Below are 25,287 nucleotides of genomic sequence, written 5' to 3' on the forward strand. Positions count from 1 at the left end.
TATACCTGCCTTTTGAACATTATAATATAAATATAAAACACAAAACATCCAATGTTAAACACTGATCTCCCATGCCTGACTTGGATTTAGATATTGAGTATATGATATTTTGCAGAAAGAAACTTTGAAAATGTTCTCAATGCTTGCAATATGTATTACTATTAAGGGGAATTTCCTAGACCTCACAAACTGTTAGATGCAGCCCTCATTAGCCAAATCTGATAGATGGGAGCATATTAACTTTTTCTACAGAAAATTAATAGGAAAATGTAATTTAAGACTTGGAAGGAACTTGGGGTACCTGACTGGCTTAGTTGCTGGAGCGAGCAACTCTTGATCTCGGGGTTGTGAGTTCAAGCCCCATTTTGGGGATGACTTAAAAATAAAATCTTGAAAGGGGCTCCTGGGTGGCTCAGTGGGTTAAAGCCTTTGCCTTTGACTCAGGTCATGATCCCAGGGTCCTGGGATTGAGCCCTCTGCCTTCGCTCAGGTCATGATCCCAAGATCCTGGGATCGAGCCTTCTGCCTTTGGCTCAGGTCATGATCCCAGGGTCCTGGGATCGAGCCCCACATTGGGCTCTCTTCTCAGCAGGGAGCCTGCTCCACCTCCCCCACGTCTGCCTCTCTGCCTACTTGTTATCTCTGTCAAATAAATAAATAAAATATATTTTTTTAATCTTGAAAAAAGAAAGAACTCTAATATTTTGTTTTATTTGTTTATTTGAGGGAGAGAGACTGAGAGAGACCACAAGCAGAGCAGACGGAGAGGGACAAGTAGATTCCCAGCTGAACAGGGAGCCCGATGCGGAGCTTGATCCCAGGACTCTGGGATCATGACCAGAGCCGAAGACAGATGCCCAATGAACTAAGCCACGCAAGGGCCCCTAGAAAGAACTTTAAAGATGATCCAGTCCAACACTTAATTTTACGATTGAAGAAACTAAGGCTTTGAGAGGTTCTAGAGACAGATAAAGAATTTGGTTGACACTGCTGGAAAACCGGAAGATTCTGATAGTCATCAAGAGAAAATAAGTTATGTTCATAAGTTTTTAATACTTAACCCATTGCGCCACCTAGGCACCCCAAGTTTTTAATATTTAAATGAAACAGGGGGTAAAAACTCGTCTGCACTGCACAGGGCCAAGTTATGCACCATGTGTTAGGGAAGAGTGAGATGGGAACCCGAGCTCTAGTCTTTTCTTGTGCCAACCATTCTTTGGGTTGAATTCTATCAACCCTGGAGTTCACAGAAAAAGATCATGAGAAGTGGAGGAGAAAAGAGTGCCGGTTCAAAGTCAAGCAAACTTGGGTTCTTGCTCTGGTTCTGCCAGTTACCAGCCGCTGAGAGCCCAGGCAAGTTAATCCACGCACTTCTCAGTTTTCAAAAATGAGAATAGTAACATCTGCTTCATGTGATACTTGGGGGCGGAAGTGACAGAATAGAGTATGAAGTGCACAACAATTCACCAAAGCAATAAAAATGGCCAATAGGAAAAAAAAATTCTTCAAGTGCACTTCAAAGAAATGCAAAATAAAGAGCGAGGAGGTACCATTTTCATCTACCAAATTGGCACAGATGAAAAGAAAATAGAGCTAATAACACTCTGGGGGTGTGGAAGCAGATACTCTCATATAATGCTGGAAGGGGTATAAATCAGTACATTTCTGGAGGTCGGTTAGGCAATGTGTATTAAGAGCCTTAAAAATGTTTAGCTCGGCTGGCTCCGTTGGTTAAGTGTCCAGTTCTTGGTTTCAACTCAGGTCTTGATCTCCTGGTGGAGATCAAGCCTCGAGTTGGGCTCTACACTCAGCATGGAGTCTGCTTGCGATTCTCTCCCTCTCCCTCTGCCCCACCCCCAACTCTCTCACTCTCTCAAACAAATAAACAAATAAAATATTTTTTAAAATATTCACACTCTGGGGGCACCTGGCTGACTTGTTCGAAACAGCATGTGACCCTTGATCTTGGGGTCATGAGTCAAGCCCCACTTTGAGTGTAGAGATGACTGCAAAAAATAGATGAACATAAAATAAAATAAAAATAGATGAAATCCTTTAAAAAAATGGTCTTGCTCTTTGATTCAGGGTTTTACTCTAGGCATTTAGTCTAAGCAAACAATCATGTGTTGGGGGGGTTATAGCTATCTATAAGTTTGCTCATATGGGTGATTTATATGTAAGGAAAAAAATACAGTAAGGATGAGTTTTCACAACTTTCCTCTCTCCCACATGGCAAGAAGAATGTTTTGCTGCTAGATGAGTAAAATGAGGGTCCTGGGGAAAATTAGATACAGCTTTAATTTAATTGACATTTGAGAGGTAGATATTCACAGAAACATGACAGGAATCCTCTCAGAACATTCTGTGGGTGGGGAGGAAGAAATGATGGGAAAAGGAAGGCAGGCAAGGGGGAAGCAGGAGAAAAGGGGCTGGTTGAGAGAAGTTTCAAACCATCAACCTCTGCATAAGGTATTAAGAGAAAGGAGGGGGCGCCTGGGTGGCTCAGTGGGTTAAGCCGCTGCCTTCGGCTCAGGTCGTGATCTCAGGGTCCTGGGATGGAGTCCCGCATCGGGCTCTCTGCTCAGCGGGGAGCCTGCTTCCCTCTCTCTCTCTCTGCCTGCCTCTCCATCTACTTGTGATTTCTCTCTGTCAAATAAATAAATAAAATCTTAAAAAAAAAAAAGAGAAAGGAGGATTTTGAGAAGTGCTATGTCTTATTAACGTAATCTGATTTCATTTTGTCTTTTCTTTTTTTATTTTTATTTATTTATTTATTTGGCCCTTGCCCAAACTCAAAATATTTTTAAAGGGTCATCCCAGTTTCAGTGCTTCTCTAGGGTTAGCTGAAACCTCTGAGACTACATCAGAGCTCAGCTCTTCCTCTGTCTAATCATGCTTTTTTCTTCCATGTCACAGGGGTTGAGCCTAAGTACACTCTAGGAAAAATCCTCCTGCTGACTAATCTCCCTCTCAGAGTCTGCTTCCAAGGGAACCCAACCTATGACAATGCTCAACACAGTAATCATCAGGAAAATGCAAATGAAAACCATAAGGAGATGCCACTTCACATCAGCCCAAAGGGCTTTGAAGAAAGACTGATGAAACCAAATGCTGGTGAAGATGTGGAAAAAGTGGAGCTCTCATACACTGGTAGTGAGGGTACAAAATTGTACCCTCATATTGGAGAATTGTTTGGCAGCTTCTAAGAAGGTCAAATACATATCTAACCTATGACCCAGCAATTCCATCCTTAACCAATCCTTACCCAAGAGAAATGAAGACATATTACCAAAAAATGGTACAAGAATGCTCATAGCTAGCCCTGGTTATAATAACCCCAAATTGGAAATAACCCAATGTCTATCAATAAGAGAAGGGATAAATATATTATAGTCCTATAATGCTACTCAGAAATATAAAGGAATGAACCATTGATATAACACATGTAGATCAAAAACATTAGGTTGTATAAAAGAAGCCAGAAGTGTGTGTGTGTGTATACACACACGCACACACCCCAAACACATACTGACTGGTTCCATTGATATGAAGTACAACAATAGGCAAAACAAATCTGTGGTGACAGAAACCAGGAAGTAGTTGCTTGGGTGAACTGGGGACAGAGGTGGGGATTGACCGAAAAGGACCATGAGGAAACTTTCTAGGGTGATGAAAAGATTCTGTCTTATGTTGAGTGGTGGTTACACTGAGGTTACAATTGTCAGTAGGCACTGACCTGCAAGTTTAGAATTATTTACCCATTTTATTGTATGTAAATTTTACTTCAGTAAAAGCTTATATACACCGAGAGGAGCATACACACACACACACACACACACACACACACACACACACACACATAATCAATAAATGTTTAATAAGCAAGTGGAGATGATTTTTCTAAAGACCCAAATTATTATTAATTACAGAAAAGATTTCCTTCTGCTAGGTTATGGTAAAATGTGAGAGTCTTTTGGAATACTCCTTGATTAAAATCTTGTGAATATTTATTCTTCACAGCGGGGTTTTTTCCCCTCCACCATTAAAATGGTTAAGATTTGATAACTACAGGAGTGGCAGAATTGGGTCTATAATGTCTGCCTGCATCATTTGCAGGTGAGTGGAAACACTAAAAGTGTATCAAGATAGTAACAGTGGTGAGAGAAAGAAGTCAGAAACCATTACCGGTTTCCCAGGCTGGTAGATCAGCATTTGGCTGCCATTCTACACAGTCCTGCCAACACCGCTCTCAAAGCAATTTCTCTTATAAAATATGGCACAATCCCCACCGTATTTTGAACATGAGTATTTAATCTCAGAAAAAGTATTTAAAGTATTTGAAATGTCTGAAGAGACAAGCTGATTTTTTGATGGAGTTCGTTGGTATGAACCTATCCTGTTTTCCATGAAGGTTAATACCTCAGGGTACACAGAAATTAGAAGGGAGAGAGAGAGAATCCGTTTGGGGGTTTCAGAGCCTTAAAAAAAACCAAAACAAACAAACAAACAAAACCAAAACACTAAACATGACAGAATGCCAATCAACTCTCAAGAAAAAAGATTTTTGCAAACACACAGAGCTATTTTAAAATTCCCTTTTATAAAATCAAACAGTTCAAAAGCCTTTGGTGGCCATCTTTAAAATCTGAAAGTAGACTGCTTGGTGGGTTTGCCAGATTTAGCAAATAAAAATACAGGATGTTCAATTAAATTTGACTTTCAGATGAAACAATGAATAGCGTTCAGTATAAGCATTCCCTCCAAATATTGTATATTTTTAGTATGAGCATGTCTCACGAAATATCTGAGACAGATTTATACTAAAAAAACTATGTATTATCTGAAAATCAAATTTAACTAGGCATCCTATATTTTCTCTGGCAACCCTAGCCCCGGGGAACGCTACTGCTCTGCAGAACAAGATACCCAACCTGGCTGGGGCTAATGTGTCTTCAGGGTTCCTACATGGAATTCCAAGGTTAGTAGTTGTGGGAAAAGGAGAACTGAATCTTTCTTGTGCTCCTGGATCTCTACTCTCTCTGTCACACTGAAAAATACTGCAAAAAGCATTTAAACGTCTTTCCCATTATTTAAAGCGGTAATGAACTAGTTGTACTAAATACAGCCTGTATTTGCTATTGGGGCTGTACGGTTTGTTTGCGTAGGGGCTGAGAGCCTAGGATTAACCCTATGGATGTGCAAACCCAGAGAACTCATTTGCTAGGTTTGCTTTTCCAAGTGAGGAATGAACAGACCTGACTTTGTAAAGCGATTTGAAGACTTCAAAATTGCCGCATGAAAATATCTTTTTCTAAGGAAGTTATTCCCCCACCCCTTTCATACTGTTTTGGTTTATAAGACTAGTTCTGTGTCTGAGAGGTCTCATATATTATGCTTCCAAGGTGGAAGCCTGCTTCTGATGGAGGCTGGAGTACTGGTACTCTAGAGGTGGGTTGAAAACAGCAACATTGCGGAGTTTGTTTTAAACACTTGGGGTGCCTGGGTGGCTCAGTGGGTTAAAGCCTCTGCCTTGGCTCAGGTCATGATCCCAGGGTCCTGAAATGGAGTCCCACAGGGTCCTGGGATGGAGTCCCGCATCGGGCTGTCTGCTCAGCAGGGAGCCTGCTTCCCTTTCTCTCTCTCTGCCTGCCTCTCTGCCTACTTGTGATCTGTCTGTCAAATAAATAAATTAAAAAAAAAAATCTTTAGGGGCGCCTGGGTGGCTCAGTGGGTTAGGCCGCTGCCTTCGGCTCAGGTCATGATCTCAGGGTCCTGGGATCGAGCCCCACATCAGGTTCTCTGCTCAGCGGGGAGCCTGCTTCCTCCTCTCTCTCTGCCTGCCTCTCTGCCTACTTGTGATCTGTCTATCGAATAAAAAAAAAAAAAAAAAAAAATCTTTAAACACTTACGGAGGCGGCCATCTCCAGCTCAAGTCATGATCCCAAGGTCCTGGGATAGAGTTCCGTTGCATTAGGCTCCCTGCTCCTCAGGGAGGCTTCTTTTCCCTCTCCCACTCCCCTTGCTTGTGTTCCTTCTCTTGCTGTGTGTCTTTCAAATAAATAAATAAATAAAATCTTGAAAAAAACATCGAAAATCCTCCTCTTAATTAATTAATTAACTAATTAATTAATTAAAATAAACACTTATGGAGAAAGTATTCTTTTCAGCCTCAGTTGATGCTTGGCAGCACAGGACTGTTACCATCATTTGAGCTACCTCGTTATTCTAGCAATCAGATCTTTCTGTCTCCTTCCTGTCACCCGGTGCCCTCTTCTCCTTGACTCCCAGACACACAATTCTTTCTTTTTCTTTAAACTCCAATGCCAGAATATTGGAATTTCTAGGACAGTTACATGGCTATAACAACAGTAGAGAATATGTAAAATCAGGACAGTCCTGTAAAATCTAGGACCTGTGATCTCCCTAATATTTCAACACTTGTCCTCTGACAGTTACCCATGATGGCGAGGATATTTGGCGAGGAGACAGGACCGACAGTCAGAAATGCTTCTCATTGTGGATTTAAAATCACGGCTTTGCAGGTAAACTTGGACAAATAGTACTGTACCTCTTTCTGTCCTGTGCCGGTTTCTGAACCTCTTTTATTTGAAACCCCCTCTACCAATAATTAAAAAAAAAAAAAAGAACAGAGCCGAAAGGAACTCTTCTCCAACTTACTTTGCCTAGCCTTAAAATTTAAGGTCAAATACTAGTGTTCGTAACCTGGTTTACTAGGTTTCTCTGTCCCTTTACCATGAATAGGGAGAAGCTATGGAAAACAAAAGTCTTAAAGAGTTTACCATTTTATTTCCTTGTTTAGGAGAATGAAACTTGTGCCTGCTTTCAGGACAACTAATTTGTAAACTTCAAATCTGAATCTGGCCTGGCTAGAACCCACAGTATTCTAAATCCTGGAAAAAATTAAAAGGGGCTTATAAACTTTTAAAAAAGATTTTATTTACTTATTTGACAGAGAGATAGATCACAAGTAGGCAGAGAGGCAGGCAGAGAGAGAGAGGGGGAAGCAGGCTCCCCACTAAGCAGAGAGCCCGACACGGGGCTTGATCCCAGGACCCTGAGATCAGGACCCTGAGATCAGGACCCTGAGATCATGACCTGAGCTGAAGGCAGAGGCTTAACCCACTGAGCCACCCAGGCGCCCCAAAAGGGGCTTATAGATTAAAGAAAGTGATTTGCCCCCTCAGACAGTAAGAACAGTCTTTCTGTGAGGTAGCGACTTGTTTTTTCTGCCCTGCACGTTCTCATTTCCTTTGATCCTGTTACAGCCCCGCCATATAGTGATGTCCTCTTAAATTGACGTAAGACAGTCATCAATCACTTTAGCAAAAGTACACAAGGCTAAACAAAGATGTCTTGTTTTGGCATCTCTTGTCACGAAGACACATCAGGAGAGGGCACAGCAAGAGTTCAGGGCTTCCTGCTGCAGAGTTCCTAAAATTGTGGTCTCTATGTCATAGTTAATGCACGTTCAGGGCAGGACAAATAGAAATCTTTCTTGAATGTTTGAATTGTGCCTTGTTGCCTAAAGAGTTTTGTCCTTTTTTTTTTGGCCTGCCCTAATTCCTGATGTCAGGTCCCTAGGGTATCTGCTATGTCTTATTCTCAGTGAATGTATATTTTATACAGTGTGATCGCACTTTGAGCTAAAATAGATCATATCTAGAAATCCGCTGGTATGGCTTCCCAGGATGAAAGAATATGAGCAGTTTGAATTGCTTTGTCTCTTTTTGGCTTCTTCCTGAGTCAATCCACAATACAGAGATGTCACCATATAGATTTTATTTGGGGAGGAAAAAAAAAAAGGCACCATATCCCCAAAGGCTAGTCTCCACGCTGAGACTATTTTCCCAGAAAATATAGAATATCTGAAAATGGAAGAGGCTTAGATACACGCCTTACAGTCTCTCTGCTGTTCTTCATTTATTGGGGACAAGATGACTTTCAGTTCAGTTCTGTGCATAAGCAGGCCACAAGCCAATTTCTAGCTCTCTCTATACTTCTTAAGAGTTTATTAATCTTGGTTCCTATGCAAATTTTGTAGGAAGGCTGGCAGCAGCAGATTTTTTTTTTATCCTCACTCATTTAAGATATGTGGCTAAAACTCCAAAGCAAATCACTCTCATAAAATCTCACTCTACAGGATGTGATTCCCCCAGATTGGCAGGTCTTAATGTCTTGGGTCTCTTTCCTTCACCCCACCCTTAATCTAAGGAAAGACAGAGGTTGAGATTATTAATCTCTTTGGTGAGCATGGCATCAGGTATTGAGTGAGGATGAAGCCTGGTGTCCATTGTTTTTGTCAAGGATTTGAAAAGCAAACAGAACTAGAGCCAAGGGTGGAGAAACTGAGGCTGACTGATGGCCAGGCTGCTGAGACTTCTAATCCTCTTGGCTACTCCACCAGTCTCGTTCAACGTGAACCCTCACTTATTTTTCTAGATGTGCAGTCAAGGCAACAACATTGCTAAGTCAATTCTGGTGTGCCAGCTCCAGAACATTCCAACCTTTAAGGACTTGGGATTCCATGAGAAATGTTGTTGCATTCCAGAGACTCACGAATCATCAGTCCCAGACATATGCATTCTTGCCTGCGGCGGAGGATGTCAGTTCCACAAACTCTTATTCCTGCCGGACTGGTGGCTAACCCTTCCTAAGAGTACACCGCCAGAGAGGCTCATGGCAATACGAAGACCACCAACAGAGGGCTTGGGTTTAGTCGTGTAGCTGTCAGTCATTTGGGATTGGTAACTAATCCTGGAGTAGTGCTTGGGGAAAAGGAAGTAGAAGTATGGGCGGGTTGGCGGGGGAGGGGGGGGAGCTGGGCAGAGCTAGGAAAGAAGAAAGGTAGGTGGAAATGTATGACTTTTTCAACTTCCTGATGGAAAGATACCAAGAGAAATAGAACTCTTTCTGACTCTGAGGACCTTTTTTTTTTGGCCACATTTGGATGGACATAATGTCCTCTTGCCACCGACATTTATGTGTATAGTTGACCCTTGAACAACACAGCTTTGAACTGTATGGGTACACTTATACATGGATTTTTTTTTTCCGATAAATACAGTACTGTAAGTGTATTTTCTCTTCCTTATGATTTTCTTTCTTTTTTTTTTTTTAATTTATTTGACAGACAGAAATTACAAGTAGGCAGAAGCAGGCAGAGAGAGAGGGAGAAAGGCAGGCTCCCTGCTCAGCAGAGAGCCCGATGCGGGGCTTGATCCCAGGTCCCTGAGATCATGACCTGAGCCGAAGGCAGAGGCCTAACCCACTGAGCCACCCAGGTGCCCCTTCCTTATGATTTTCTTAACATTTCCTTTTCTCTAGCTTTAGTGTAAAACTGTAGTATGTAATATACACAACAGGCAAAATACATGTTGATCAACTTTGGTATCAGTAAGGCTTCCAGTCAATGGTAAGCTATTAGTAGTTAAGTTTGGGGGGAGTTGAAAGTTACATGCAGTTACATGCAGACTCACAGGAGTCTGTGGCTCAGTCCCTGCATTGTTCAAGAGTCAGCTGTATTTAGGGGTGCCTGCGTGGCTCAGTTGGTTGAGTGACTGCCTTTGGCTAGGGTCATGATCCTGGAGTTTCAGGATCAAGTCCCACATCGTGCTCCCTGCTCGGCAGGGAGTCTGCTTCTCCCCTGACCTCTCCTTTCTCATGTTCTCTCTCTCTCAAGTAAATAAAATCTCAAAGAAAAAAAGAGTCAGCTGTATTTAGATCCATATGCAGACACACACACACACATCACCTGTTATATATAGTATCCATCAGTATCATATTCACTATTTTAAATATAGTATACATTTTAAAACATATGGAATTAATCTGCTTTCCCTTCATGGAAAACACAGGAGGGGTAGGCAACATTCCATCTACTCCCCACTTTTCCAACAGTCATTCCAACAGCCATTTTAAGTTACAAAGAGTCAAAGCTAGGATCTCATGGCATCAGCCTCCTATGGATTGCTTTCTAGCTTTCTGTGTCCCTGGTTTTCGGAACCCCCTCACTATCATCAGCAGGTAAGACTCACATTAGTGAAATTACAGTTATAATTTCCATGCTTGAAATTGACATTGAAGGCCATAATTTCTAAGTCAGAAAGGCTATATATTAACAGCTATGCTTAGTTTTGATCTAATACGGTGGGTTTTGTAATGGTCTCCCAAATTCATCCACATCTTTCTCTTCCCTTTTCAGTGTACCACAGCCAGGATATGTTTCCCTCCTCCATGAATATTTTGGCTTCCTTTCCCAATTCCTTTATATTCTCTTTGCTTTAAAACATCTCTTTCGGGTGCCTGGGTGGCTCAGTGGGTTAAACCGCTGCCTTCGGCTCAGGTCATGATCTCAGCATCCTGGGATCAAGTCCCGCATCTGACTCTCTGCTCAGCAGGGAGCCTCTCTCTCTCTGCCTCCCTCTCTGTCTACTTGTGATCTCTGTCAAATAAATAAATAAAATCTTTAAAAAAAATAAAAAATAAAACATCTCTTTCAACGATTTACATTTGTTCTACATATCCCTTACTCTCTTTATCTAGCACTCCTGCTATGAAGTCCATTCTGACACTAAGAACATGAAAGCCTTCTTTTAGAAATTCCTGAACCACAGGTCCCATAATTTTTTTGAGGAAAGTGTGCATTATGCACTTAACTGATTTACAAATGGGGAAAGCACAGAAAGGAAATTATAAGATTTGTTCTAGGCCATAGATAAAGTTAGTGATAAGATTGGGATTGTGTCCTCAGACTCTGAGACTAGTTAGTGCCTAAAACCTAAAAACAAAAGTACCTAAGATTAGAAAGACTTTATTTTTTTAAGATTTCTTTATTTAAGTAATCTCTATACCCAACGTGGGGTTCCAACTCACGACCCTGAGATCAAGAGTCACATGCTCTACTGATTGAGCCAGCCAGGTGACCCTAGAATGACTTTAGTTTTTACTTTCTTAATTAGTTTTTATTGAAGTTGCGATTTGCATGGGATTTTGAATTTAGATTTTCAAGGGCTTTGTGAAACAGAGAAACCTAGAAATCTGTTAGAAGTAAGACTAATGACCTTGAGACATTACTCAATCCCCCCCATTCCTTTTTTATTTTATTTTATTTATTTATTTTTTAAAGATTTTATTTATTTATTTGAGAGAGAGAGACAGTGAGAGAGAGCATGAGCGAGGAGAAGGTCAGAGGGAGAAGCAGACTCCCCATGCAGCTGGGAGCCCGATGCGGGACTCGATCCCGAGACTCCAGGATCATGACCTGAGCCGAAGGCAGTCGTCCAACCAACTGAGCCACCCAGGCGTCCCTTTATTTTATTTTTAAAAGATTTTATTTATTTATTTGCCAGACAGAGATCACAAGTAGGCAGTAGGCATGTGGCGGGGGGGGGGGGGGCGGGGGAAGCAGTCTCCCTGCTGAGCAGAGAGCCCGATGTTGGGCACGATTCCAGAACTCTGGGATCATGACTGGAGCCAAAGGCAGAGGCTTTAACCCGCTGAGCCACCCAGGAGCCCTCCTTTTTTATTTTAAAGACTTACTTATTTGAGAGAGAGAGAGAGAACGCATGCATGCACACATAGGAGAGGGGCGGAGGGAGAGTGACTGAAGCAGACTCTTAAGCTGATTTGGGGCTCAATCTCATGACCCTGAGATCATGACCTGAGCCAGTCCTTAAATGACTGTGCCACCCAGTGGGGGTGCACACTACACCCCCACCCCCACCTCCTTTTGAAACACCATGGAGGCAAATGAATTTCCAAGAGACCTGTGTTTTTCATTTCGCTTATTCCAGAAAAGACTGCCTGGAGCGTATCTGATCGCTAGCCAGTCTTCTTTATGAGAACTGTACCTACAACCTTCCGTTCCCCAATCCAAATCTATAGGTAGTAGGTCTGGGTCCATTCCTGACTTGCTTCATTGGAAAGTCCTGGGTCATGGGACTAGGGATAGGGCCAAGTAAGTTCCTTTTTTCCTCAGCAGGGGGACATCTACTGCTGTTATGAAGTCTATGGCCTTTGTGATTGTCAATTTTTTTTTTTTTTAAAGTAGGCTCCTTGACCAATGCAGGGCTTGAACTCACAACCCTAAGGTTGAGAGTTGCATGCTCTACTGACTGAATCAGGCAGCTGCCTTTAGGTTTTCCTTTTGTTTTTTAAACCATTTCTGGAATTTATTTAAAAAAAAAAAAAAAAAGGTTACCCCTAGTCTTAGGTTCACATAATTTCTCTGTGGGACACACACCTTGTACATAAAGGAAAGGCTGCAGACTGGGTAAAATATTCTCTTGGTCAATGGGTTAGCTGGGTCAATAACTGAGATGTACTTGGACCAGGGCTCTGTTCTGACACTTATAAAGGATTAGAAGTACGTCTTAAAAAGAAATCCATATAAAACAAATTAAAAGTATAATTACAGGGGGGCACCCGGGTGGCTCAGTCAGTTAAGTGTCTCCCTCCAGCTCAGGTCATGATCCCAGGGTCCTTCTGGGATCTTTTTCCTTCTCCTTCTGCCTTCTACTTCCCCAGCTTGTGCTTTCTCTCTTTGTCAAACAAATAAATAAAATCTTTTTTAAAAAAAGTATAATTACAGAACAAGTACAAATAAATCAGCCAAAACCAGTACTTGGGAACTGACAGGAAAGGATTGCAGCTGAGTAGAGTTAGTCAATGAGGACTTTCTGGAAAAGGTGAGTTTTGAAGGAAGGGGATAAGGAGGATATCCAAGAGGATAAGGAGGTCTTTCCAGCAATAATACATGACAACGGTAGAGAAGAGAAAATGAGCAAACTGTAAGGGCCAAATGGCAAACAGGTGAGCTTTCTAAGACGTGACAATCTAGGTTAAAGGGTAAAAAAAAAAAAAAAAAAAAAGCCTAAGGACAGTTCACGGAGTGCCCTAAACGGTTATAAATCAAATACGCTTTAACAGACAAGAGGGAACCTTACGGGTGCTTGTATAATGAGAATAACTCTGTAGGAAGCCGAGATACAGATGGACTGAAATAAAACAAAACTGAGAGAAAAATAGGGAAGCTGCTGCAAAATTTTTCGGGAGAGGGAAAAAAAGGGCTGGGTCCTGATGCCAGCTCTGCCATTTATTAGCTGTATGATCCTGGGCAAGTCACTGAATCTCTGTGTGCTTGTTTTCTCATCTGTAAAATGGGAATAATGGTGTCTGCCTAAAAGAGTTGTTGAAAGGGTTAAATGAATTAAAATATGAAAAGTGTCTAGCAAGCACTCAATACATTATTATTCAAATATTAATTTGATTAACATATTATTAAAATTCTTATTTCTATGACCTAGAAGTGGTCTGCATGTAACAAAAGGCCCCATCTCACATCTTAGTTTGAAATGATTGCAGTTGTTCAGTGTGTCCTAAAGAGGTATTCAGGATTCCGAGGACTAGGAGGGAGGCCCAGTGTCCAAGACAACAGCCACTGGTCTCACATGGCAACTGAGCACCAGAAATGTGGCTAGTCAGAATTGAGATGTGCTATGAATGTAAAATACACACTGGAATAAAAAAAAAAATACACACTGGATTTCAGAGCCTCGCTATGGAAAAAAATCTCATTATTTTTCATTTGGTTGCATATTGAAATGATACTTTGGATATGTTACATTAAATATGTATCAATTTCACGTTTCCTTTTTTTTATTTTGTACTAGAAAATTTAAAGTTACTTGGTTGGCTTGATTATATTTCTGTTGTACAGTGCTGGTCCCGTGTATCATTCAGCATTGAGTTTTGGAAATTCAAAGGTTCTACATGAGAAGGTCTATAAAGAAATATGGGGATTATGGATAAATCTCTTGCCCTTGACACTTTAAGAAATATAAATATGTAATACATATAAATATAAATATGTATTACATATTTATATATAATTAGAACACATTTTGTTAAAATGTATATAACCCCAACTTGTGAGTTATCTACAGCACTGACGGATGGAACCACAGCTAGTTTAAAGAGGCCATAATTTGTAAACGTCTTTTAGTTCAAAAAAGCAGAAATAAAGATGTAACGGGAAAAAGGTGAAGCATACCTTATTTTGAACATTAAATTATGGAAACAAAAATCTTCCTAACTTCTGAAAGCACTACCTCGAAGGTTCAGATCTCATTGGTTTAAGAAACCTGGATTATTAAAGGTTTTCTGACAAATCTTTTCATAACCATCTCCTGAAGTTGCTATTTAATATAGGCATAATTACTGCCAAAGAGCCTCCAGTCAGGGCTTTCTGCTGATGTGGAGGTAAAAATCCAATGTGGGATTTCGCTCTGAATTTATATTTTAACATTTTACCCTGGGCCAGTTGCACAGGCTTCAACTTCCAAATACTGCTGGGAGTTGGAGGGGGTCCTCACACGCCTTCCCTCTGTTTCTCAAACCCTTCTGGGCTCCTTCCCGCCCGCCACGAGTCGGCACTCCCCAGTGGCGCGGACAGGTGCAGCGCAGCGAGCCGCCTCCCGCCCCCAGCACGCGCCCGCGACCCCGCACCCTCCCCCGAAGCCGGCAGCGCCCTCACCGCTCCGCCCCCAATCCCGGCGCGCGCGCGCACACCAGCGGGGGCGCGCCCGCCCAGCGGGGCCGCGCACGCAGCTGCCGCCGCCACCGCCTCCTCCCCTCCCTGCAGGCCCTCCTCCCCTGCCCTCCCCTCCGCCCCCTTCCCCGTAGGCAGCCAGCCCGCCCGCACTGCCTCCCTCCCGGCCCCGAGCGCTCCGGCTGGGTCTCTCCCCCGCCCCCGCCCCCCTACCCACCCAGGCTCCCCGGTCGCTCTCTTCAGGCGGTCGCCCGCGCTCGGTGGATGTGGCTGGCAGCCGCCGCCCCCTCCCTCGCTCGCCGCCTGCTCTTCCTCGGCCCTCCGCCTCCTCCCCTCCTCCTTCTCCTCCTCAGCCGCTCTTCTCGCCGCCGCCGCCGCCTCCACAGCCTGGGCCTCGCCGCGATGCCGGAGAAGAGGCCCTTCGAGCGGCTGCCTGCCGATGTCTCCCCCATCAACTACAGCCTTTGCCTCAAGCCTGACTTGCTGGACTTCACCTTCGAGGGCAAGCTGGAGGCCGCCGCCCAGGTACGGCGACCCTCGGGCGCCGGGGGCGAGCTGCGGGGCAAGCAGTTAGGCCGCGGGCTGGGCTGGGGGCCCGGCCCGGAGGGCGGGCGGGCCGGCGGCCTGGACGCTGCGGGCCTGGGGTTGGCGAGGCCGGCTCGGGGACCGGCGCGCCCCTCTGGGGCTGCCGCGGGGCGCCCTGGCCGATGTGCTCTGCCCTGTTGGGCTGGGACCCGGGCCGCGCTGCGGGGAGCAGCGAGGGAGCTGGCGGGCCCTGCCCGAGGGGCACCCCCCCCACACACCCCCAGCCCCGGCGAGCACACCTGTGCGGGGCTTCCCCTCCCCGACCCCCGGCCCTTCCGGGCTTGGTAGTGATCTGGGCGAGGCTGGAGGCTGTAGGAGGAGGCCAGAGGGGTCATCGGAGTCCACGCTCTTGTCTCAGCCTCCTGACTCAGTTATTTTCTCTGGTTCTCCCTACGCCCCACGGAGGACACATTGTAAGGGGGCGGTCATCTGGGACTCCGGCCGCCGCGCGTTAGCGAGGAGGGGAGATTCTAGAAGGGGGGGAGAAGGTGAGAAGGAGAATGCTAATCCCAGGCAGCCTTGCTGAGTTCTCCCCGCCTGCTCCGGCCCAGGGGCTGGGTTTCCAAGATGATCCGCCCCCTCCCCCTTCCCCTCAAGTGACAGTGCAGCAGTGACTTTGTTCTCTCCTAACCTCTAGAGAAGCTGAAGGAGGACCCCATCTCTGCTTTTCCTCCCCTCTTCCTAGCTTTGCCGCCTGTGAAGCAGGTGGATTTATTGTTACGGCGATGGTTGCTTAGCAGTACTCTTCTCTGAAAGAAGCTGCTAGTTTTAGCATACCACTGTTGAAAATATTCCATTACTCTTCATTGCAGTTTTTGGTGAATCATGCTTCCCCCCCCCCCCCACGTTATCTGAAGTATTGTTTGATTTCGGAGACTGTTAGTACTGATGCCCTACAGAGGTCCCAAACAATAGACATTTCTGACATACCTTGTTATATGATGTATTATGTGAAGTCTGGTGAAAAATGGGAACTATTTAGTAGTTGTTTTTAAAGAGAAGAGTGGTAAATATATTATGTCTTTTTTACTGTAGTCAGGAAAAACCAGTAGGCCTCAACCTTAAAGACAGGGTGGATATAGCAGTAAAATGAAAGAAATGTATAGTGTTGGAATGAATTGAAAGTTTGAAGTTGTCTTTGAAAGCTGAGTACTCAGATTGAAATTATGTCTGAAAGTGTAGAATTAAAAAGTATACTGTCATATATGGAGTGCTTGTGTGAAAACAGGAGGGCCCTAGGGTCCAGCTGCATCAAAAGGCAAAACTTAACCCTTGGAAAGTCAAGTGATTTAAAAATTTTCCATTGAGAATATGAATCAGAGTGAGTGTATCTTCAGTCTAAATTAGGATTTGAGAGGGTTATTTGGTAGACGATTTGTTTAAGCCAAGTAACTAGAGTGTTTGATATATATTGGCAGGGGGCAGATGGGAGGGATTGTAAACAGTAGTGTGTCTTGTGACTTGGCAAACCTTGGGGAAGAAGGACCTGTGATGAATGAGTTCGCATTATGTGAAAAGACTAAGATGTGAAAAAAAGAAATCATTTATTTCTTTACCTTATTAACTGGTGTGACCGGTTCATAATTTTGAGAGATATCTATTTAGGGAAAAATTTCAGGAAAAAAAATTGTCAATAAAGATTTTTATTTATTTTTTATTTTATTTTATTTTATTTTTTAAAGATTTTATTTATTTATTTGACAGAGAGAGATCACAAGTAGGCAGAGAGGCAGGCAGAGAGAGAGAGGAGGAAGCAGGCTCCCCGTTGAGCAGAGAGCCCGATGTGGGACTCGATCCCAGGACCCTGAGATCATGACCCGAGCCGAAGGCAGCGGCTTAACCCACTGAGCCACCCAGGCGCCCCTCAATAAAGATTTTTAAGTGATTATTAGGAAGTGACGGTTTTATTTAAGTGTTAGGACAGAGCAGGAGACAATGACATGCTTCTCCTTCCCCCTTTTCTCCTTGTTTTTCCAAAGTGATGAGAAATATGTGGAAGGCTGCTTCGGGCCATTGAGGGAGCACATGGGAATGTACTAGACATGAACAGGGAATTGTTAATTTGGTGTAAGGAAATAAATCTTTTTTAGTAACAGGAGCTTTTCAAAGCAGTTGTTTCCAGAAATTCTTTTCAGGCTAGAGGGCAACACAAATGAAAGATGGCAGTAGAGTGAATTCTAACAGGTTTTATTAAAGAATGATTGGACTTTTTAATTGTACACATTGCCACCTTTGGAAGAATAAAGGAATTCAGGTTGGTGAAAAGTTAACATTAGTAAAGAAGCATATATTCATATTTTTGAGATCCATGGATTGGAGCAGTAAGACTAAACTGTGGCATTATAAGGTATTTTATTGTGAAAATCTAAAAATGTGGACAGGATTGTATCTCTAGAAATCTAGATTTGTAACTGGTATTGGGTCAGTTTCCTAACAGTTGGAATCACATTACACAAAGTATACAAGTTGCTTGGTTGCTTGAGTTGCAAAATTTTATGATAAGCCCAGAGTATTTGTACAGGTTACATATTAGAAACTTAGTGGATTTTTAACCTGGTCTGGGGTGTGGACTCCTGGGGATGGTGAAGAAATTAGTCAGTGTGCACTGACTTTATAAGTAGTTGTCTTTTACATAAGTGTGTGTGGTCTAGGTCAGCAGCTTTTGCAAAAGTGCTACCATGGGCCTAGAGAAATGGGACATTGTCACCCCTCCCATGCACTCCCCCTTTACATCAGGATATTTGAGCTCAATGGATTTTTGTAGCTATTTTGAATTCTGACTCTCTTGCTTTGTGGATAATTAATTAAAAAATAGATAAGATGTTTATGTGAGTGGCTACTCTGCCTTGTTATGAGTGCATTGTGGTTTATTCAGTAATTGGACTTTCTCTTATGGAAATATTTAACCTGTGCCAAAGAAATTAACTTCATCCTTCAAGGCCAGAAGTCAGGATATAGTAGACAATCCCTGGCCTTTGCCAACAAAATATTCATGTTGGTGATGACTAAATTGGCACTTAGAGGAGAGTTACAGATATAGTAGTTTATTTGGCAGGCTAAAACTTGGCACCTAAATGCATGTTATTGTCAATCCTGTGTTATGGAATTTTCTGCCCAAATTTTGCATATTTTCTTTTTTTTTTTTTTTAAGATTTATTTGTTTATTGGGGAGTGGGTAGTGTAAGTGTGCAGGGTTAGAGGGAGTGCGAGAGAGAAACTTAGGCAGATTCTGCACTGAGCGTGGAGCCTCACATGGGGTCGATCTCCTGACCCCAAGAAGTCGACTTGAACGGAAATCAAGAGCCCATGCTTAACTGATTGAGCCACCTAGGCACCCCTTGAGTATTTTCTATGCAGTCATTTTGGTTGCTTTTTTAATTACTTAAAAAGTGGTAAAATCAATAATTTGTGCCACATTTTGCTGGATCACTACATGGTCTTAAGAAATTAAATTTTAAAGATTGGTGATAAGAAATTGAACTTGTTTAGATCTTCTGTTGTTTCTTGAAATGTATGTATGATGAAACACCTCAATATAAGAAGCTTTTATATGTTGAGCTTTATCTACTATCATCTGGCAATGAATTTTACAGTGAACTTTCCAGATAAATGAATCTTATCCTTTGAGGCACTTAGACTTTAAAAAATATTTACTGATTTGGATGGAAATATTCCAAAAATGTATTATTTTTTTAAACTCTAGTTTCTTATAATCGAGTCTTGTTTCTTTTTTTCTTTGTAAAAATACTGGATATCATTCTGGATATCTGTCATTAGTACCTATAACAACAGATTACCCCAAACTGGGCACTATAATTTGTTAGTTTCATATTTGTTTGTTTTTCTTACTGTTGGGTGATTACTTCTTGCTGCTTACTGTGCTTTGTTGCTGCCTATTGTGCAATTTATTCCCTCTTCTATCTTACTGAGCTTGATCTGAAGAGGTCTAAGTAACCAGAAAAAAGCTTGTGTGACCTTTAAAAGAAATTTCTAAGTGTGGGTTTGATGGACTCTCTTCTGAGTGAAGGGAATGAGTTTTATAGTATGGACTTTGTATCATTTATTTTGGCTTTTAAACAGGCTCTTTTTTCTTTTTCTTTTTTTAACTTCCTGGTTCTGAATAATTGATATTGTCCATCAATACAATCTGGACAAATGTGATCTTGAGTAGTAAATTATGAAACTTCTCTGAACTTTGCTACATAAATGAGCCTGTTCTTATTGTAAAATAGATTTTATTCTAATCTATATGTGAGTCAGTGGCAAAGGACTGAGTCTTTTGATAGCTCTCTTGTTAACTGAGATTAATTCTCCAGATCTTGGAGATACAGTTTTGAACATCATTTAAGTATGTAGCTCTTAGTTTATTTGGCCACTTGTAATTACTTTAAAATTTTACTTAAATTAGGAAATACTTTAGAAATACAGAAAAGTAACCCACCACAAAGATTTAGCATATATTAAAGTTTTCCCCCATTCGCTTCAGACTGCGCCTGGTGTTTTTTGGGAAATAAAATGCCACAGATACCACTAAAGTCCATTTCCATCTCTTCCTAGCCCCACTCCCAGAGGTAACTTCTCTCTAGGTAGGTGAGTATTATGCCTATATATGTAGTTTTATTGCGTATGTAAGTAGCCATAAGCAATAAATAGTAATGTTCTGTATGTTTAACATTTTTACATTTGGGGTGCTACATTTGACTTTCTGCATCTTGCTCTTTTCACTGTCTCTTTTGTTAGAAAACTTGGCTCAGTTTGTGTTTACTAATTAACTGCTCCTTATTGTCTCTAGAAATTACAGCCCTATTCCACAAAGACAATGATTATTTCAAAATTTTAACAATGAAATTGCTTGTAAGGCAAAGTGTCTCAGGCTTCAGACTGGTGTTTGGAGTTGTCACACTGGAGATTTTCTTTTACTAAAATCTGAGGGCTTTGGTAATCACAGAAAAACTTCTTGGGTCTTATAGTACCTGTAAGATGTATTTCTGAGTGATCATAATAAAGACTCATTCAGGGGAAAAAAAAAAATCTCACATTGCTGCCTTCCTAACTCATAGGAAACTTCCATTGTAAAATTGTTACCAGTGGTCAAGCTGGCTCTTCAGTAGAGCCATTACTTGGTGTTTGGTTGAGTTGCAGTGCAGTCTGTATGGGGCTCTAGAGGACTTAACCCTGGGTTTGAAACAAGGAAAGGAAACACTGTGTTCCATTCTTTAGTAGCATCAAATGGAGATGTTGAAAGTGAGCTTGTTATCTACACGATATATATGCCTACTTTAACATTTTGCTTCTATTTTAAGCTTGCAAACTGTGAAGATCTTAATGCTGAAATTCCTTTGAATTATTACCTGTATTTTTGGTAGTGGAAAATATCACTAATGGTGATGTTAGATGTGAGAATTCATGTAGTGAATCATCAGGTCAGTGCTATTGTGGGGAAAACATAAAAAAGAGCAGTGTTACAGTGTGGCACTGAAGCACTTAAATCTATGTAGGTATTTAAAATCTCAGGGCGCCTGGGTGGCTCAGTGGGTTAAGCCGCTGCCTTCGGCTCAGGTCATGATCTCAGGGTCCTGGGATCAAGTCCCGCATCGGGCTCTCTGCTCAGCAGGCAGCCTGCTTCCCTCTCTCTCTCTCTCTCTGCCTGCCTCTCCATCTGCTTGTGATCTCACTCTCTGTCAAATAAATAAATAAATAAATAATATTTAAAAAAAAATAAAATAAAATCTGTACATGTATGCTGACATCCAAAGTACTATATAATGTAGCACAAAGCTTTTAAATTTTCTGTCATTCTGATAGACACTTTATAAACTGTTAGGTGAATGCTGTTAGATGATATTTGGAAGAACATCTTTATGATTACAGCACTTTTAATCTTGGTCTCTATGTATGCCTTTTTTTTTTTTTTTAAAGTAAACTCTGTGCCCAGTGTGGGGCTTGAACTCACAACCCTGAGATCAAGAGTTGCATGCTTTACCGCCTGAGGTAGCCACATGCCCCTCTGTGTGTGTGTGTCTTAATAACAATATCTATTAACTGATTACTGTGAATCAGGTACTAAGTACTAAAACAAACACTTTCTATCCTGTTTAAAGGACATGGTTAAGATGAGGCAGAGTATACAGTGAGATTTTAAAAATTTGAGTAGTGTTCTGTTACTAAGATAAGTATTTTTATTCCTTTGGTTCTTCCCTCCCACCCTTCCAGAAATGGCAGCGTCTTGGGGAAAAAAAAAAATTATTAGCTATTCAACAAACGGCTTAACTCAGTAGTATAAACAGGTGGGTTTCCCCTAAATAAAGGAGGAATTAGAATGTACTTGTAAATGGATGTTGTAGACTGTGCCTTTCCAAAGTATGCAAACTCTTTCCCTCAGAATGTTAAGTAGTAGTGAGGTGAATGTCAATTGGCATATGTAGTGTTGTACAGCTATCTTGACATTGGCAGATTAACTCCTCTCTCTCTGCCTGCCTCTCTGCCTACTTGTGATCTCTCTGTGTCAAATAAATAAATAAAATCTTTAAAAAAAAAAAAAAAGAGTTGTATGCTCTATGGACTGAGCCAGCCAGGTGCTCCTGCCACTTAAAATTTTTTTTTAAAGTTCATCGAATGACATTTTTGTTTAGAAACAGAAAGATTTATGAAAAAAGATTTTTTTTTAAACTAAGCTCTACACCCAGTGTGGGGCTTAAATTCACTGTAGATGTTGTTGAATGAAAATATGCTTGCCTCAATAAAGTTGAAGATGTGTAACTAAACTGCTGTTATTATCCTGTTGGCATAAACTTCAAATTCTGGAAGGTTTTTATTCATTTTTACTTTTTGGAGACACCTCCCTGCAGTCCACCCCAGCCTCATTAAGTGCTTCGTTTCTCTGTGTTGCTGAATTTTTTAAAAGTGAATTTATAAATAGGCACAGGGATCATTTTTGCTTTATTTGTTCAAATGTAGTGCTATAAATGTCCAGTTGGGACAGAAAGGTTTTGTTACTGCTTAGGAATGTTCCTGATGAAGTAAATGGTGTGAAGGAATATTACCACTTACAAAAATTATTTATTTATATATTTAAAGATTAGTTTAATTTATTTTTTAATTAAAGATTTATTTTTTTAATTAAAGATTTTATTTTTAAGTAATGTCTGTATGTAACCCCAAGATCAAGAGTTGTATGCTCGGGGCGCCTGGGTGGCTCAGTGGGTTAAGCCGCTGCCTTCAGCTCAGGTCATGATCTCAGGGTTCTGGGATCGAGTCCCGCATCGGGCTCTCTGCTCAGCAGGGAGCCTGCTTCCTCCTCTCTCTCTGCCTGCCTCTCTGCCTACTTGTGATCTCTCTGTGTCAAATAAATAAATAAAATCTTTAAAAAAAAAAAAAAAGAGTTGTATGCTCTATGGACTGAGCCAGCCAGGTGCTCCTGCCACTTAAAATTTTTTTTTAAAGTTCATCGAATGACATTTTTGTTTAGAAACAGAAAGATTTATGAAAAAAGATTTTTTTTTAAACTAAGCTCTACACCCAGTGTGGGGCTTGAATTCATATCCCCAAGATCAAGAGTCTCATGCTCTACCAACTGACGTAGCGAGTCTCTGAAAAGGATTTTTTTTTAATGAGCCAAAATAGTTTCACATTATGTGTTAGCCATTCTTACAGGCTTACTAATATATATCTGTAACTTAGGTCAGGTAATTTTAGTTTGAGATTAATCGTGTTTATTTATTGGTTATTAATAAAATGATTACTCTTTGGTATAGTTTTTTCATACAGACATTATATTACTCTTGTTTCCTTACCTGGTTCTGTGTTCTGTTAGTGATCTCGAGGCAGTATTGACCTACTGTGGGTTTTGTTTGGACTGCACAGTGTTCTTGCAAATTTTGTGTTAGTTGCCATCAGTTACAATTTGGGAGATCGTATATGAAATCTGAATTTGTGGCTTTTTTTTTTTTTAAATAATCTTTCTGTCCAGTGTGGGGCTCAACTCAGACCCAGAGATCAAGAGTTGCACATGCCCTACCAAAAGAGCCAAGTAGGAGCCCCTGTGGGGTTTGTTTTTGTTTTTTGTTCTTTTGTAGTTGGAAGATCTGTTAATATGGAGTCTGCTTTTCAATATAGCATAATTGGTTAGCTCCAAGAAATGACTACTTCCCCTTCCTTTATCCACAGCCTTCACCTGGCCTACTCTATTCACCTGTTTCGCTGGCCTCTGTAGACATTTGTTTGTGATTTAGGGCATCTGTACTTTTGTTATTTTTAGATTTTATTTATTTATTTGATAGGGAAAGTGTCTGCCCGTGAGCAGGGAGGGACTGAGGGAGAGGGAGAGGCTGAAGGGGATAGAAAAATTATTTTCTTCAAAACTGCCACATTCAGATCATTCAAATGAATGGTCTGAAAATGAATCTGAGGTTCTGTTTAAATGCAGCAAGTATATAAAATCAAGTCTACAACCAAATTGAAAAGTCGGCAAGGGTTATAAATGAACAATTTGCAGAGAAAAAGCAATGGCAAAAAAAAAAAAAGGAGAAAGAAACTAAGTAGAGAAGATGCTTACTTAACCAGTGCTACAATTAATCAGGAAAATTCTAATTAAAGCAATGGTGGAAAATCATTTAATACCCACCAGATTGTCAAAGATTTTTAAGTTTTGTTTTTTTTTTTTAAGATTTTATTTATTTATTTGACAGAGATCACAAGTAGGGAGAGAGGCAGGCAGAGAGAGAGGAGGAAGCAGGCTCCCTGCCGAGCAGAGAGCCTGATGTGGGGCTCGATCCCAGGACCCTGGGATCATGACCTGAGCCGAAGGCAGAGGCTTTGACCCACTGAGCCACCCAGGCGCCCGATTTTTAAGTTTTTTAGAGGATGATGAACATCGTATTTTCTTTTCTTTTCTTTTCTTTTTTTTTTTTTTAAGATTTTATTTATTTATTTGACAGACAGAGATCACAAGTAGGGAGAGAGGCAGGCAGAGAGAGAGGAGGAAGCAGGCTCCCTGCCGAGCAGAGAGCCTGATGTGGGGCTCGATCCCAGGACCCTGGGATCATGACCTGAGCCGAAGGCAGAGGCTTTGACCCACTGAGCCACCCAGGCGCCCGATTTTTAAGTTTTTTAGAGGATGATGAACATCGTATTTCCTTTTCTTTTCTTTTTTTTTTCTTTTTTTTTTTTTAAGATTTTATTTATTTATTTGACAGAGATCACAAGTAGGCAGAGAGGCAGGCGAGAAAGAGAGGGAAGCAGGCTCCCCACCAGGCAGAGAGCCCAATGCAGGGCTTGATCCCAGGACCCTGAGATAATGACCTGAGTTGGAGGCAGTGGCTTAACCCACTGAGTCACCCAGGCATCCGGAACATGGTTATTTCTTCACTCTTTGCTCATGGGAGTGTTAATTGAAACTATTGTAGAGTATAATTGGGATATTCTTGGTAAAGAAAAATATGCATAAGAAAACATGGACCAAGATATTTGTTATAGTACTATGTTTCTTTAAGATTTTATTTATTTATTTGACAGAGATAGAGATCACAAGTAGGCAGAGAGGCATTAGAGAAAGAGGAGAAAGCAGGCTCCCTGCTGAGCAGAGAGCCTGATGCGGGGCTGGATCCCAGGACCCTGAGATCTTGACCTGAGCCGAAGGCAGAGGCTTTAACCCACTGAGCCACCCAGGCGCCCCTATAGCACTATTTTAAAAAACAAAAGAAGTGGAAACAACCTAACTTCCTTTAGGAAGGAAATGGATAAATAATTGGTTTATTTTTATAATGGAATACTATATAGGAGTTAAAATTAATGAATTAGATCTATATCTGTCTACATTTCCCATCTCAGAAACAAATGTTAAATGAAAAAAGCAGGTGCAAAGGTGATACTGTTTGTATAAAACTAAAAACATTGCTTACTGATCTTTATATATGTAGCAGAAGTACTATATATACACATGATAAAGAGCTACATTAGCCTTAGGAGAGTGGTTATCTCCATGTAATGAGGAAGCGAGGATGGAGCTTTCATTATATCTATATTTTATTGGGGGGGATCTGAAGTAAGTAAGACAAAATCTTAAAAAGTTTATTTAATCTTGGTGGTGAGTCATTAGTGTCTTATATTCAAAATGTTACTTTGATAAGAGAAGA

At 41.4% G+C, this 25,287-nt stretch overlaps 1 protein-coding gene across 2 annotated transcripts in view; it reads left to right on the top strand.

The window, feature by feature from the left end:
- The first annotated feature begins 9,935 nt into the window (after positions 1–9,935).
- NPEPPS (aminopeptidase puromycin sensitive) overlaps positions 9,936–25,287 on the top strand; it is an 88,307-nt gene continuing 72,955 nt past the window's right edge. Inside the window, exon 1 of one of the 2 annotated variants that reach the window (XM_059149533.1) lies at positions 9,936–10,044. In XM_059149533.1, coding sequence (XP_059005516.1) covers positions 9,967–10,044 — 78 coding nt within the window. In that variant the 5' untranslated portion in view covers positions 9,936–9,966. Of the gene's footprint in view, positions 10,045–14,672; positions 15,095–25,287 lie in introns of those variants that run through there. The other variant, XM_059149531.1, reaches the window with a different exon arrangement.

This window comes from Mustela lutreola, chromosome 15, assembly GCF_030435805.1.
Source record: "Mustela lutreola isolate mMusLut2 chromosome 15, mMusLut2.pri, whole genome shotgun sequence".
NCBI classification, from domain to species: domain Eukaryota; kingdom Metazoa; phylum Chordata; class Mammalia; order Carnivora; family Mustelidae; genus Mustela; species Mustela lutreola.